At 41.4% G+C, this 17157-nt stretch overlaps 1 protein-coding gene across 7 annotated transcripts in view; it reads left to right on the forward strand.

Moving 5' to 3' along the window:
- Positions 1-17157, forward strand: part of ELMO1 (engulfment and cell motility 1) — a 582500-nt gene that overhangs the window by 187422 nt on the left and 377921 nt on the right. For all 7 annotated transcript variants that reach the window (XM_015469368.3, XM_015469370.3, XM_059885500.1 and 4 more), the window contains one exon: positions 7876-8045. In XM_015469368.3, coding sequence (XP_015324854.1) covers positions 7876-8045 — 170 coding nt within the window. The remainder of the gene's footprint in view (positions 1-7875; positions 8046-17157) is intronic.

Here is a 17157-nt window from a genome sequence, read left to right on the forward strand (position 1 = left end):
ACATTAGAGAGGCTTACAAACACCTAAACATTTTACCCAGTAACATCTTGAGCGTAAACACAGTGATGGGCTCAATAGAATACGCTGCTGGAGTTGGCTAAACTGGCTTTTGGTACCTTCTTTCCCACTTAAGGGAAATTACCATTCACACTCCTTTTTCAGTGACTCCATGTTGAGCCAAGACATTTTTGTCTGCCTTAGCACTGACCTTACTTCAGTTAGCATGAATTCACCTTAATTTGACTTTTAGAGACCATGGTTTCATTTGGGTTTTGTAGTTCCTATATATCCTGTTGAAATTATTCATCTGGTTGATGGGAAGAAAGCGTATACCTTTTGTTTCATCTCAGAATTAGAAAGACGCCATTTTTTTTTTTTAATCTACGCCTTGGCTTCATGAACAAAATTTCTGCAGTGCCAAGCTACTGCTTGCAAGAAGGTTAGTGTTTGTCAGGGTGAAGTTTCTCAGCATCCAGAAAGCCAATGTGCTGACACTGTGGTGTGACTTGGCCTCACTGGGGACACTGGAGCCTGTGCCCTTCGTGTACCCAACACCGTGAAGGGAGACGTGCAAAAACCAGTGCACAAAAACAACACCATACAATAGAGTCCCCCTGCAAGAGACTAGTTTACATTTGCCAGAGAATAGTGGTCCCCAAAGTTGAATCACTGGTAGAACTTTAAAAATGCTGATGTCTGGGCCTTCAAAGAGAAGCTGAATAATGACATCTTTCTAAGATGTCAAGGGTCCAAGCTCCTGCACTTTAAGTAAGCACTTTATGGTTTGACTGTAGCCATGGAGTCTAGCATTGGGAATTACTCTATAAGCAAGACATATTGGATCTTTAAACTTTGTTTGTTGCTGGTAGATTTTCTTTTTAAAGATTTTGTGTTTGACTGAAAAAATATGGGTCAGCATATGCTAACTCTTTCACTTCTTATATACACAATAAAAATATATTTTTGAAAACTGTCTCTATTGAATTTGCAAGGAGGTGTTAGAGTACCATAAAGAAACCAGCAAATGGTGTTGTGCTAACTTTTACAAGTTTTTGTATCTACCTCAGCTGAACTCTCTCTGTAGCCACAGTATCACACTCGCCCACACTCATAGACACATGCATGCACACACTCTTGTTTTAGGTAATGTGCAGCTCGTGTCCACTCTATCAATGGCATTTTGAAGGATTTATTTTCAGTCTTACTCTGTTATAAAACTATTCTTTCTGGATTATTCCTAACAAAATAGGGCATTAATAATAAAAGATTTAAAAAAAACTGCATAGTTATTCTTTTAATAGCCCAACACTTGGCATATGGTCTTCCTCTATGTTGCATATCTTCAGACAATCTCTCTACTGACCATCTTAAATATATATCTTTTTTAGATGTCATATCCTTATCTATCTCCCCAGTGGTATGAAAATATAGCCATGAACCCACCCTGGAAATGTGTGTGAATATGTGTGAGTTTTTGAGCATTTAAAGATTTGAAGACCTTCAGATTATGCTGCTAAGTAGTATTTCCTTGTATCTGTCATGATAATATTAATAATAGCTATGGAAATCTAACCTGAGGTCACATGTTGCATGAAGCATGTTTTACATAAATTTTGACTACTGTTCCTGTTATTAATAGAGGAAGCCTAGGTTTCCAGACCATTGTTTTCACATTCCTGAAATTTTTGTTTTGGAAAGTTTTTATAGTAAATATATTTGTAGTTTTGGAGTATGGAAAGCCATTCTAAGTTTTAAATAGGACACAAAACTCAGAAATTACAAAGAAAAAGATTAATAAATTTGATTACCAAAAATAAAAACACCACAGAACTTTCATATTTGCGAAAAATTCCAGAAACAAAATAAAAAATAGCAAATTAAGAAAAACTATTGGCAATGTAAGTAAAAAATGGAGGGTTAATTCCTCAAATTGCAGGATCCCTTTGAATAAATAAACTGCCCCCAAAATATATGGTCCAAAATCTATAAACAAAAATGATCTCTTTCTCTCTTTCTATAAATCTATATATTTATCTATCTTATCTTGCCAAGCAGGATCTACATAGACCTATATATGGCTATATACCTATAGCTGTGAAAGAAGAAACTCAATCTTCCTCTCAAAAAAGAGATGAAAATGTACATTTCTTGATAATCAAGGCACGAGGCAAAGATGCTGTGGGATCAAGAGTATAAATTGGTACAGCCTTTTTGGAGGGCAATTTAGCTGTATTCACCCAAGCTTAAAATGCATGTGTCTTTGTTCTGACGATTTGACTCCTGGGAATTTATTCAGTAGATAGTCTCACAAAAGCACTGTAGGATACACACACAGACACACAGACACACACACACACCCCATACACATCCATACAAGGCTGTATGCATCATTGCTTTCCATAATCAAAACCTATTGGAACCTATTAGCTATCAGTTGGGACTAGTTAAATGCATTAGGTGATAACTGTGTGACAGAATACTGTGTAGATGTGAAAAAGAATGTGGCATGTGCTGCCTCAGAAGCACCTCAGAATTTTATTAAGTGCCAAAGCAGGTTGCAGAACACGATGTGTAGAGTCATCCCCCTGATGCACAGGGAAAATAGGTATATGTCAATAAAAGAATAGAAATGGTTCTCAAGGAATATCACAAGAAACTTTTAGCATTATGCTAACTCTATTTTTCACTTTATAACTTCTGATAATACATATTTCTATACCATGTGCTGCTGTTATTTTATTTTATTTTGGCTGCACCCTGCTGCACTCAATATGCCAGCTAATTTGGAAAACTCAGCAGTGGCCACAGGACTGGAAAAGGTCAGTTTTCATTCCAATCCCAAAGAAAGGCAATGCCAAAGAATGTTCAAACTACCGCAAAATTGCACTCATCTCACACACTAGTAAAGTAATGCTCAAAATTCTCCAAGCCAGGCTTCAGTAATACATGAACCATGAACTTCCAGATGTTCAAGCTGGTTTTAGTAAAGGCAGAGGAACCAGAGGTCAAATTGCCAACATCTGCTGGATCATGGAAAAAGCAAGAGAGTTCCAGAAAAACATCTATTTCTGCTTCATTGACTATGCCAAAGCCTTTGACTGTGTGGATCACAATAAACTGTGGAAAATTCTGAAAGAGATGGGAATACCAGACCACCTGACCTGCCTCTTGAGAAACCTGTATGCAGGTCAGGAAGCAACAGTTAGAACTGGACATGGAACAACAGACTGGTTACAAATAGAAAAAGGAGTATGTCAAGACTGTATATTGTCACTCTGCTTATTTAACTTATATGCAGAGTACGTCATGAGAAATGCTGGGCTAGAAGAAGCACAAGCTGGAATCAAGATTGCCAGGAGAAATATCAATCACCTCAGATATGCAGATGACACGACCCTTATGGCAGAAAGTGAAGAGGAACTAAAAAGCCTCTTGATGAAGGTCAAAGAGAAGAGTGAAAAAGTTGGCTTAAAACTCAACATTCAGAAAACGAAGATCATGGCATCTGGTCCCATCACTTCATGGGAAATAGATGGGGAAACAGTGGAAACAGTGTCAGACTTTATTTTGGGGGGCTCCAAAATCACTGCAGATCGTGACTGCAGCCATGAATTTAAAAGACACTTACTCCTTGGAAGAAAAGTTATGACCAACCTAGATAGCATATTGAAAAACAGAGACATTACTTTGCCAACAAAGGTCCGTCTAGTCAAGTCTATGGTTTTTCCAGTGGTCATGTATGGATGTGAGAGTTGGACTGTGAAGAAGGCTGAGTGCTGAAGAATTGATGCTTTTGAACTGTGGTGTTGGAGAAGACTCTTGAGAGTCCCTTGGACTGCAAGGAGATCCAACCAGTCCATTCTGAAGGAGATCAGCCCTGGGATTTCTTTGGAAGGACTGATGCTAAAGCTGAAACTCCAGTACTTTGGCTACCTCATGCGAAGAGTTGACTCATTGGAAAAGACTCTGATGCTGGGAGGGATTGGGAGCAGGAGGAGAAGGGGACGACAGATGGCTGGATGGCATCACCAACTCAATGGACATGAGTTTGAGTGAACTCCGGGAGTTGGTGGTGGACAGGGAGGCCTGGTGTGCTGCAATTCATGGGGTCACAAAGAGTCGGACACGACTGAGTGACTGAACTGAACTGAACTGAACTGAACTGTAGCATATGGGATCTTCCCTGATCAGGCATCGAACCTGTTCCTCTTGTGGTGGTAGCACGGAATCAGCCACTGGAGCACCAGGGAAGTCCCGGCTGATGTTATTTTTAATTAAATAAATCTGCAAACAAATTTCATAATGTCACTACAGTATACGAGAGATGAATCATGACATTCCATGCTAAAACCATTCCAGTATTCCAAACTATCAGATTTTTAGGAGCCCTTTTATATATGACCTGAACTCTTCTTGCCTCTTATCCCTCATTTTGGCCCATGTGGACAAATTAAATAAAATTCCTTATCAAGTATCTGCTGTTGCTTCGTCAGCTTTAAGCGCAACCCTGCCTTCTGCTCTCTTGCACTTGGGGAACTGATATTAGAAGCATCTGGGTTAAAGAGCCTGCTGCGCTGATTTGGGGGGCCGGTTACTGTGGCGAAAAGAAAAACAGTGTTACCCCAGTCACTCTGTGGATTCAGGTTGTCAGAGATTCTTAACTGTAAGACTGTTAATGATTTTTTGAGCCAATTTCTTTCTCCTGAGCTGAGAAACCTAAAACAGATGGCAGGATGTCTTAAGTTCTGTTTCTTGCCGTTGCCCTATGAGCTTAACACAGAGGGAAGCCAGTGGAAGCTTTTAGGCAGAGGGGGGCACAGGATCACTCTGGGTGCTGCCCCGGAACAGATTGCCAGTGTCAAGGGGCCGGGTTAGGAGACGGGATGGCAGTGCCAGTTGGAGATGATGGCACGGGCTGCCTGTGTGTTCTGGACATGGAGGGTCTGAAGGAGTGTTGGAGGGCAAGCCCCAGCACTTCCTGATCCTGGGGCTGTGGTTCTCCTTGAGGGAGACTGCAAGGATGTCCCTGGTGTTTGGGCACAATCAACAGCAGTGCTGCTTACTGGAATAGAAAGTTTAGGAAGCGGGAAATGAAGAATTAGAGATGCCTGTCCTGTGTCCATGAGGACACGTCAACCAGGCAGTTAGGAGTCTGTTAGGCACACTTAGGTATGCTGAGGCCTGCTGAGAAGGTAAGGAGGACCAGATGAGCGAGGTAGACAGGGCGTCATGGAGACGTTGTATGGGTAGATAGGGGTGAGTATGGAAGCTCGTGGATGGAGGTGAGGAGGAGAATGTGAGGTGAGGTGAGTGGCAATTTTAGACCCACTCTTAATTCCAGAACTGTTGTGGAGAATGGAAGCAGTGAAACGAGGGCCTGGCTGGAAGTGAATTGACTCAATGTGCAAAGGTGTGACAAATGTACACACCTTTTCATTTGTTTTTAAAACAGGGCCTGTTAGAGATGTTTGTAGCTGGACCTGATCTACTGCACAGAGAGAGACTGATGTACAAAAGAAAGGGGGACACAGTAGGGGCAGAATGCCTGAGAAGGTGAGAGGGTGACAGCTCTAGGGCTGGGGATAAGGGAACGATTGACCTTGGACAGGAAACAGGGGTCAGGTACATAGATTCAGAAAGAAGCAGAGCAGGAGCATAGAGGCCCCGGGGCCGTGTCCTTGGAAGCTGAAGGAACTCTGTGCTTTTTGAAATACGAAGATGCAGAAATTCCTGGCTGATTACTTTGATTTCCTCAATAAAATGTAAGGCAAGATCACCAGTGTGAGGGGAGCAGGAAATGAGGGAGTTTAAGGAAATAAGAAAAGGTGTGAAAGAGTCATTTTAGAGAGAGCTTCCCAGGTGGCGCTAGTGGTAAAGAACCCACCTGCCATTGCAGGAGACTGAGAGACACACCTTCAATCCCCTGGGTTGGCAAGATCTTTTGGAGGAGGGCATGGCAACTCACTCCAGTATTCTTGCGTGGAGAATCCTGTGGACAGAGGAGCCTGGCGGGCTGTAGTCCGTAGGGTCACAAAGAGTCAGACATGACTGATGACTTAGTACGCATGCAGCAGACATTCCAGGGAAACTTGGTTGGATTGCTGGGCAATATTGAGTGCACATTTGAAAATATCTGAGCCTATAGACTTTTTTGATTACTTCTTAGCTGGTATCATGGACCCAGAACCATTCGGGAAATTCCTTGGGAAAAGCTTTAATTAGGACCGTAAAGAACAAAGATGGTAAATACTTGGCACGCATCTACTGCATATACCTATTCTGTGTCCACTGTGATCTCTCAGAGGCTGTTTGCCTCTGAGCTTGGGCCCAGAACTTTCTCATCCCTGGACATTAGGCAGCCACACCATGCTATTTGAGTGACTCAAGATGAAACTTGTTTTCTCTCCTAGGACAATGCTGGAAAATAATACTTACTCTCTGATACAATCACCCACACAGCTATTAGAGTCTTTTTCAGTTGTTCTAACTGCTTGGAAAATCAAAACTAAGGCTATTTTATTTTTTAATAATGTAAAATTTCCCCTAAATATAAAGATATTACAGACTCATGGAAAATTTGAAAAGTGAAGCTTGCAACAAAAAATTATGCAGAACATTACAATTCATAAATAACAGTGGGCTACATCTTGATTTGTTTCCTTGGGTCATGTTTATGCAAATATGTGTGCATTTATATATTCATTGCTTCTAGTGTTTGAATATGAAAGCTATTTTAAGAGCTCCAAAGGTACCACACATTTGTCTAGATGTTTAAATTCATCCTATCAGTCAGGGAAGATCATCACCACCCAGGATTCCTCCAGCTCTGCTGCTTCTGCTTATGAACTTCTTAGGCCACCTGGCCCAGTCTGTTTGCCTGTCCTCACCTCCTTACACGCTCCTCTTTGTCCTCCAGCCGCAGGCACACTGGTCCTCTTTCTATCCCTGCAGACATCCTAGGCCTGTTCCTTCTGTTTTTCCTTTGCACCAACCATTCGTGCTGCCCAACATACCTCCGTGAGGCCCCTCCCCAATGTGGCTGAGTTTTTGTCGATTAGACCCCTGCATCAGTGTCGCTTTCTTAGGCTGCTTGTCCCTGAAAACCACATAATGTGAAGACACGTTATTATCTAGACATTCAGATCCTCCAGTATATTTCTGTCTTGGATGTAGAAGCCAGGTGCCAATGCCTTAAAAATGAGAACTCTAATTCTAGGCAAAGCTGCTAATTCGGTTTAAAATTTTTTTTGTATTTGTGTTTGCTTGTTTAATTACTTTGTTTTAAAATCATGCTGTAAATAACTAATGCGCATGAAACACATGTTGTTGAAAAGTGGAATTTACAAGCTCCGTTGTGTTGTGCTGGAAGATTTTCAGTAACCCCGAAAGATTATTTGGGTGTCTAATGATGCTTTTGAACATTTTGTGTAGGCAGTTATTACTCAGAGTATTGACTGAATGGCTGAACATGCTGTATAAATTTGTGCAATTGCTTAATTAAGCAAATAGCTTTTTGTCATTTGTAGATAATAATTTTACTTAAAAAGTAAACATTCTCCCCCTTTTCCCCTCCACACTGCCATACCCGCTCCATTTCCGGGGTTTTACTGTTCTTGGGCTCTTGCTTCTCCTTGAGATGAGAATATGGGTCCTGTCAAAGAAAGGCAACTGATTTTCGTTGTGAAATTGACAAGCATTGCCTGAAGGTGAAGTCATTATGGTTGGAAACCTCCCTTGGTTTGTAATACTTAACTGAACTTGTGCATTTGGCCTTTGTTTCTTCCTTTCTCAATGAGATGGTGATTTTATTTTATTTTTTGAACTGCGGTGGTTTCCTCTGTGAACACTCTTTGCTTTGTTTTTCTCTCCGGTGAGGCTCAAAACGCCCAGCAGCTCCATGAGCGAATCCAGTCATCGAGTATGGACGCCAAGCTGGAGGCCCTAAAGGACTTGGCCAGCCTCTCCCGGGACGTCACATTTGCCCAGGAGTTTATAAATCTGGACGGCATCTCTCTCTTGACACAGATGGTGGAAAGTGGCACCGAGTAAGCACCTTTTATCTAGACTTCATTCTGGGTATACTTTCCTTGTTCTTAGAATTTCTAGTTTTAAATACCAGAAATTGTCTAGGCTCAGGAAAAAAAATGGCGTTTAAGATAGTGTGTGGGGTGTGGTTTTGTTAAGGATCACTATGTTCTCCACCCACCAACTAGTCAGTGTCTAACACAGTCTGAAATTTCAGATTTAGAAGGAGAAATATTAGGTCATTATCTCTAAGGGCCTTTCCAACACAAATTATAGTTCTTTAAAATATAAATCCCTCACATCCTTTGCTTATCTGCAAAAAGAATTCTCCTCCCCTCACTCCATTTTTAAAGAAAGTTAGAATACCTCCTTAGATTTCAGAGTCTTAAATCAGGTCTAAATAGCATCCCTAAAGTAATTGTTTTTTTACATTAACATTTGACTGATCAAATACATGTATTTAGTTATTTACCATTAAGTACAATAAACATTCAGCTTCCCAGGTAGTGCTAGCAGTAAAGAACCCACGTGCCAATGCAGGAGATATAAAGAGACATGGGTTTGATCCTTGGGTCGGGAAGATCCCCTGGAGGAGGGCACGGCAACCCACTTCAGTATTCTTGCCTAGAGAATCCCCCGTACAGAGGAGCCTGGTGGGCTACAGTCCATAGGGTAGCAAAGAGTCAGACATAGCTGAAGCGACTTAGCATGTATGCACAATAAGCATTTATTAGGTACCCACTGTGTACAAAAAATTAGAAGTCGGGAAAATTTTACAAGATGTGAATCTTGCCATCCAAAACTTTTTAGAGGCAGAATTCAGTTGAGGTGCAATTCCTCCTGAGGGCTGGGAATCTAGAGGTTGGACCAGTTACATCTCATGGAAGCTTACAGGAGGGTGTCAGTGAATGGGCTTTAAGGAGTTGGAGTTCTATCCTGAGCAAGGAAGGAATGGGCATTTCTGATTGAGGAGTTCATCTTCTTAAGGAAAGGTTTGATTCTGTGGTGTGATTGTGAAGTCTAAGGAGCTAGATGGACCTAGCTTTTATATGTGTGGACAGATCATTCCCTTGACCACAGAATGACAGCTTAGGGTCCACAGGAAACTGCTCATTTCTATATGGTCAGGTGCTACTGGTAAAGACTATTAGAGTATGCCAGTTAGACCTTGTGGGGATGCTGAGCCAGCCAACTACATAGTAATATGCCAAATGAATAATGTGCAGAGCTGGGGTAGGTATTTATTAGGAAAGAATAAATATCACCGAGAACTGCAGTTTAAACCTGGGTCATTTAAATGTCTCTTCAGTATGTGGTGATTTAAAGAATGACCTGATGACTGTACATAGTAGAAACCTGTCTCGGCCCACTGCCTTCCTTCCTTCCTTCCTTCCTTCCTGTCTCCTCCTACACTTGGCATTATTTAGCCTCTGCTACTGGCTAATAAAGGATTCTTTTTTTCTATTTCAAAGAGCATGTTTTATAACAATAGAAATATCTCCTATATTAGAATGTTCTCCAGAGTTTGGAGCTGGGGGGGTCTTACTTCACAGACAAGTAGAGAAAACATCTAGGAGTGAATAATGGAAGGGGGGAAAGTCTAATCCAAGAGGACTGGGAATCAGGATTGGGTGACCTGGAAAGGGTCAGTTGTAGACAGTATTATCTGTTTTGTTGTTGTTGTTCAGCTGCTCAGTCGTGTCCGACTCTTTGTGACCTCATGGACTGCAGCATGCCAGGCTTCCCTATCCTTCCCTATCCTTCAAGTCTTCCAGAGCTTGCTCAGATTCATGTCCACTGAGTCAGTGATGCATCCAACTATCTCCTTATCTATTTTGTAAATGATGACTAAAACTCGGCTTATTAAATTTTTGGCAAACATGGACTTGGAGTAGGACAGGGAATCTCAAATTCTGGGTGTCATCAAAATCCAAAGTGGTTACTGTAAATTGGAGTTGGTGCTTGAAGCAGCAACTTGAAGGGAAGTTGAATAAGTTTAGCTATCCATGAGGCTCACTCAAGGAAAAGGAGAAAGAGGATTCTGTCTGTCGGAAGCTCCAGGCTAGAATCCGGTGAGGAGTGTATCAGATTCTTCACTTCTTGTTACTAGTGGACAGTGGATTGCGAGTTGTGATTACAAACACATTCACTGGTGACTGTGGATGACTTCATGAGCTTGCCATACATGGTAGGCCCTTCTTCACACCCATTACTACTTCTGGTGGGATAGTGAGCCCTGGGAGCTTCTGCCTCCATTACATTTGTAACATGTTAAACAAAAACATAAATGTGTTCCCACATTTATTGATTTATCTGAATTTCAGCCATTGGCATATCAAAAACAATGTACTGGAACCAGTTTCAGTGGAACCTGATAATATTAGGTGGTTCTGCCACAGATACCTAAGTGTCCAGGGGCTTAAACTCTGGCATATTCAGAATGACATTGTGTTAATACTTCCAGGTTTATCAGAACTGCAATCATAATTACAGTTACAGTGGTCCATACACTGAAAACCAGAGTGCATGGGATATGTACCCTAAATAGAGGACTGGAACTGAGCTCCAGAACCTCTGGAGGTTGGCAGTTATGTACTTGACAGTCATGGAGAATGCATGCTAGGAGCTTTAATTTTTTAGTTTCTCATTATATTCGTTTGCTAGAGCTTCTGTAACAAAATACCACAGAGCAGATGGCTTAAATAACAGAAATTTCTGTTCTCACAGTACTGGGGGCTGAAAGTCCAAGCTCAAGGTGTTGGCAGGCATGGTTTCTTCTGCAGCTCTCTCTTTGATTTGCTAATGGTCACCTTCTTCCTATAGGGCTTCCCAGGTGGCGCTAGTGGTAAAGAACCCACCTACCAATGCAGGAGACTTAAGAGACATGGGTTGATCCCCAGGTCCGGGGAAGATCCCCCAGAGAAGTGCACAGCAACCCACCCTAGTATTGTTGCCTAGAGTATCCTATGGACAGAGCAGCCCAGAGGGCTACGGTCCATAGGGTCGCAAAGAGCTGGCCATGACTGAAGTGCCTTAGCATGCACACCTTCTTCCTATGTCCTTACAAAGTTTCCTCTAATCAAAAGCAGCCTAGGTGTCTCTTTGTCCAGTTTGCCTCCTCTTACAAGGACACCAGTCAGACTGGATTAGGACCCTAAAGGCCTCATTTTAACTTAATCACCTCTTTAGAGGCTTTATCTCCAAATACTGCCCCATTCTGATGTATCGGGGACAGGAATTCAATATATGAATTTCAGGGGATACAGTTCAGCCCGTGACACCCATCAAGGAGACACTACCACTTGTGCTGGAGAGGAGAAAGAGTGAAAACGGATGAATGGCCTTGTCAACCTTAGTGGTTTTCATCTGTGCTGTTGCCTTTTCTGTAATTTATCTTGACTCATGGAGTGGCCTACAGAATGAACATTGGGGACAGCAGATCTGAATTATATCACTAGGTTTCACACGTCAATACTGAATTTACTGTATGTGAACCACAGTAATTGAATTCTTTTTTTTTCCAAAATGTATCATACTCATTCATATTTTAATTATTTGTAATCTGTAAGCCATCCCAGTTTGTTACATCCACCTTGACTGCAGACAGATGAACAGAACTCAAGACCAGATCTTGAGTGTGTTCTGGTTTGCATTGTCTCTGATACTTTCCCGTCACACCGTGTTACTGGGAAGGGATGATATCTCTCTGAATGACCTTGGTGTGTGCCCTTATACACCATTTTGCGTATAAGTTCAAAGTCACACTACTCATAGGGATGGAGTAAAGAGGGCACCGGAGCTGTACAACCTTCCTGCCTTCCTTCTGCAAGGTCTTGCCACTCATGCTAGGAAGCTGCTCATTTGATGAACAGTTATTTTCAGATCTTTTGCTCAGATGAAAAGGAAAAGAGAAGGACCTTTTTGTCATAGGGAAACTCAGCTTCTCAATTAAACTTAAACAAGACTTTAATTAATTAACAGGAAACCTTTGGAATAGAAGCTGCACAAATTAAATAGATCCTGCAATTTGGAAGGCATTTACTTATGACTCCTGGGCAGACTTCCAGGTGGGAAAGGCAGCAGTTTCCTGAGCAGGACCTGTGGAAATTTTTAGGAAACACTGAAGAAATGTAGCTGGAATTTTTCTTCTTACTTTGAGCTATGATGAGATTCAAAGATTGCTTGCCTGCTTGCCATTACCCAACGCTGAGCTTTTTAACGTCTCTTTCCAGCTGGTACCAGGAGAGACTACAGGGAAAAAATGAACAACAGAGGAGCAAGAGGCAGTGACACTTTGGCAGAACACAGTGTCTAAAACTTGAATTTCATTTTTCCATTCTTGTATCATTTTGAAATTCCATTCCTAGTTTCAGCTTGAGCGATAGATGTGGAAGCATATACATTTTTGGGGGAAACTTGTTTCTCCAGCCTGAGTCAGAAAATGGTATCCATTAAGGAATGGGCAATTATTTTTGTTTTCTGTGTTTTTTTTTTTAAGGATAGATATTAAAAGATTCTCGGAAATGATATATTTTGTTTTATTTGAAAGAAAAAAAAATTGTACCTGCAACTTTAAATCCATTGTAGTGAATAACACTGCTTTTCTTAGGGTTTTAATTAAACGCTGTGTTCTTTGTCTATGCTGCTGTGCACACACACAATTGGATGGTTTACTCTGTGCCCTTTTGCTGTTCAACAATCAGAAGAACAGAGGAACATTTCCAAGAATGAAAGGGCAGGATCCTTCTAGTTTCCCACTTGGCAACATGACAGGCAAATTACGCCCTTGGAGTATGAGTAAGCAGTAGCACCACCCTGGGCAGAAAAGTTAAGAGTGAAAAAAGTTAAATCCATATATTTACCAAAAACTCATTTATTTATTATTTAAAAATAAATGTAAGTAAGCAGAAAGAAACAAATAAGAATCATTTGTCTTCTGCCTTACTAGAGGCAAATATTTTTAACATCTGGGTGTATATTGTTTTTGTACATTCTTATAGATACACACACACATAGGCTTACACACACAGACACAGGTCTTACAAAGGTAGAATTATAATATTAATGGTCTCTGTAATCTTTTTGTACTTAACAATAGTGCTATGTCATTAAATATTCCCTTCGTAATTTTTATCTGCCTATTTTTTATTGGAGTATAATTGCTTTACAATATGTTAGTTTCTGCAGTACAACAAAGTGAATCAGCTCTCTCTCTATATATATATATCCCCTCTCTCTTGAGCGTTCTTCCCATCTCCCCATCTCCCCCCTCTAGGTTGTTGTCTGCCTATTAGTTCATTTTTAAAGCTCTGTTGAAGTACAGTTGGTAAGCACTGTAATATGATAATTTGAAGGATATGCAGAGTGGAATTAACCTTTCCCCTATTGTTGGATATTTACTGTTTTGAGGTTTTATTATGATTGTGAACATTCTCTCATCAGTTTTTCATTCAGCAGAATCTTTGTGAATAATTTTTTTATTGAAATAAAATTACTAATTCAGCACATATTCAAACTGTTTTAAAATAAGAACAGCCCCATAGCTTGCTGACGTGTCCTAATTTGTACTTTACCGTTCTTGTAGGAGTATGTCCATTCCTAACACCCTGGGCAATACTGGGCTGGTGTTTCCTTAGGGATTCTGGCTTTCCTAAGAAAAACAGCAAAAAAAAAAAAAAAATAGCAGTGAGGTATTTGAGGAGTTTTCACTAATCTGGGGAATTTACAAGACTTTTTATTTGCTTAGTTGATTTCTCCAAAATTTGGCTATGCTAGCAACAGTGGAAAGAGTCCCGTAGTTACTTTATATGTATATCTCTAAAATAACTATGGGACTCTTTCCCTTAAGTGGACTTCCTGGTGGCTCAGATGGTAAAGAATTCACCTGCAGTGTAGGAAATCTGGGTTCGAACCCTGGGTCGGGAAGATCCTCTGGAGGAGAGCATGGCAACCCACTCCAGTATTCTTCCCTGGAGAATCCCATGGACAGAGGAGCCTGGCGGGCAACAGTCCATGGGGTCAGAGTCAGATACGACTGAGTGACTAAGCACACAGCACAGCAAAGCCCTTAAATAATTGTCTTAAAAACAAACCACATTTGTTGTATAAATTGCCAGTCTCCTCCCCATTCTGTCATATAGATGACACAGATGAGGCTGTTCAGGTGTGTGTATAGCTATGTGTGTTGTTCATATAAATTGTCATTGTTAATACACAGTTTCATACTAAACTTTGATGATTCAGGTCACTTTCTGCTGGCTGGAGTCAGAGTTGTGATTGTGTGGCAGGTGTGGAAATTCAGTTATGATCTAAATTAAGCATGCAAAAGGATGCCTTGGCCTTGATGTTGCCTGGCACTCACACTTGAGAATGGGTTTCTAGGTTTTATTCACTCAGCTAAGTATGTATTCTTTGAATGCCAGATATTCCTGACAATGGGTTAGACACAGAATGTGTGTGTTGTTGGGTGGGGAGGGAGAGGACACAGTCATGCATATGACAGTTTGGGACTATGTGTGACCTTTTTTGTCTTCACACAAAAGATAAATTTCTTTCTTGAAAGTGACTTTGCTAAGCTTCACGGACAGATTATTGGCTCTAATTCAGGCTCTTGCTTCTGAGAATTCAGTGTTTCTTATAAACCATGGTTGTTGTGGAAGGTCCAGGCCAGGCCAGATTGATCAGGGAATCTCTGCCAGCCGCCAAGCTCAGGTCACACCATGCGTGTCCTGTACTTCACCTCGGACAGAGGCCACGAGGAGGAGCCAGCGGCTCCCCAGGACGAACCAGAAAGAAGCAGTTCTGTGTGGTCCGTGGGCCCCAGCTGAGAAGCTGGCTGAGTCTTCCAGCTCCCTCAGTCTACCTTCTTGGCGCTGCAGAACACAGAGCTCAGGGAGTTTCAACAGGAGCAGCCCTTCTGGGGCCCTGCCAGGAATTTGCATCACAAACGCCAAAGGGGCCGATCTTCTTGGGCTTTGTTGGGGGTTGTGTGGCAGAAAATTCTTTATGCTGAAACTCCGCCTCGCCATCCCTTTTTGCTTTGTCTCTGTGTCTTTGTCCATCACTCTCATAATAGAAATAAGAAGGGGTCATACAGCCTGTTTAAAGGAGAGGTTGTCTTCTGCTGGGGGAAAGGATGCCACAGCTTGGGCTAAGGTAAGGGGCTTCTGATCACTGTGAAGCATTGTCTTTGGAGAATCATTTGTTCTCCTGATTATGTTTCTTTTGAAGTGGATATATATGGAGACAGAGAAAGAGGGAGAAGGAGAAGGAGAGAAAGAGAGAGAACTTCAGATAAGAAAACAGACATCACAACAAAAAATTCCTCTTCTGCTTATGTTTCTCTGAAGCCAAGGTGAGGAAGTAGAGAAGAGAGAAACACTGAATTTCTCTCTCTGTACTCTGGTCAAGAACTTTCTAAAGCCAGAATCTGCTACAGGGGTTAGAACACACACACACACACACACACACGCTTATATATACCTAAGGATGCACAGGCCTGAGGCCAGAAGGTTATTTTGAACAATTGCATTGATTGCTTTATATATTTCACACACATACACCTCTGACAAGCATTAATTTTGAAGCAGTTGTGTTAAAAGATTAACTGACCCATAGCAAACATTTTTAGAGTGTATTTGAACAGAAATCAGTTAGAATTGGTCAGTGCCAAACTGGAAGTGGTTAGAAACACTCTGTCCACAGGAGCTAGTTGGGGAGGGAAGAGTCTCTTCCAGAGAAGAAGTGGAAACAAGCGAGGGCCTTGTTAGACTGTTAGTCAAGTCTGGTTGCTCCTCCTTAGGTTTCCATTTCCTAACCTGGAGGCATTTGTAGGTTTCGGGTTTTGGATTGATTATGTAGGAAGCCAGAGTATTCGAGCTGCCTGCTCTAAAGGGTGGCTTGTTCAAGTAGTTTAACAGTTCCAAACTTAATGGAAAAGTTGCACGCTCAAGTTTCACCCGTTGTCCTGATTGTGTCCTTTACAAAGATCTAATCCCAGAGAGCCCTTTGCACCCAGTTGTCCTGCCTTCTCCTAATTGTTGCAGGAAGGGGGACCTTTTCCAGGTCTGAACAGTAGGTGCTTGTTGAACATTCAAAAATGAATTGTTCTAGGAGACACAGAACTGACAAAATACAAGAAAAAAAACTTTATTAGTAAGGGGTGCCTGGACAGAGAGCAGCAAGGTGGTACAGGAACCCAGAATAACTGCTCTGCCTTGTGGATCACAATCTCAGGTTTTATGGTCATGCATAGTTTCTGGGTTGTCTCTGGGCAATCATCTTGCTTGTGCCCATATTTGGTCTGACTCAGCATACTTCCTGGTTGTACATGCAATCTCTCAGCCAAGATGGATTCCAGCAAGGATTTCGGGAGGTTGGTAGGACATATGGGTTGGCTTCTCCACCGTCCTTTGGGCCCGCCCCTCCTGAATTCTCCTGGTTAGTTTTTGGTGGCAGCACTTTCTTCCTCATTGGGACCTCCTGTTGCCAGACAACTCATGTAAGTTTCAATCACTGGTTCCCTAGTATAATCTCTTATAGTCTGGAGCTATTCCTTAATCTTTCCTTTTCTCTCATGGCTTTGACACTTTCAAGATCATAGGTCAGCCATCTATAGAATATTCTCCAATTGAGGTTTATTAATAAGTAGCTAATTAAAAGGTAATTATCAGGGAAAGGTAAAAGCATGGCTTTCATACATATAAAATTGAACATATGTTACAAGAATGTATGTTATTCATTTGATATAAGGGAACTGGGCAGGTGTTTTCACCGGTTCAAAGGAAGAGTCAAAGGACAGAAATTTGCATGAAACAGAAGAATGTTGAAATGAACTGCAAATAGAGGCAAAACTAGTTTTTCACCTGCAGGGAAGAAGTCAGTTAATTCACCACTAGACAAAACTGTGGACACCAATTTCCCTTTGAAACATAAATTCTCTTTTTCTATAGGTTTATCCAATGTTTTCTTGTTTTAGAAAACGTATGTCTTTGGCTAGAATATCACAAATGCTTTGCATCCTATTAATGGCACATGATATCTCTGTCTTATTATTGCTGTTCACTTTGACCACTTTTTAAGATAGTGCCCTCCAAGTATCTCCCAGTAATGCTTTTTACCCCTTTTGTAAAT

Source organism: Bos taurus, chromosome 4 (genome assembly GCF_002263795.3).
Source record: "Bos taurus isolate L1 Dominette 01449 registration number 42190680 breed Hereford chromosome 4, ARS-UCD2.0, whole genome shotgun sequence".
Lineage (NCBI taxonomy): Eukaryota > Metazoa > Chordata > Mammalia > Artiodactyla > Bovidae > Bos > Bos taurus.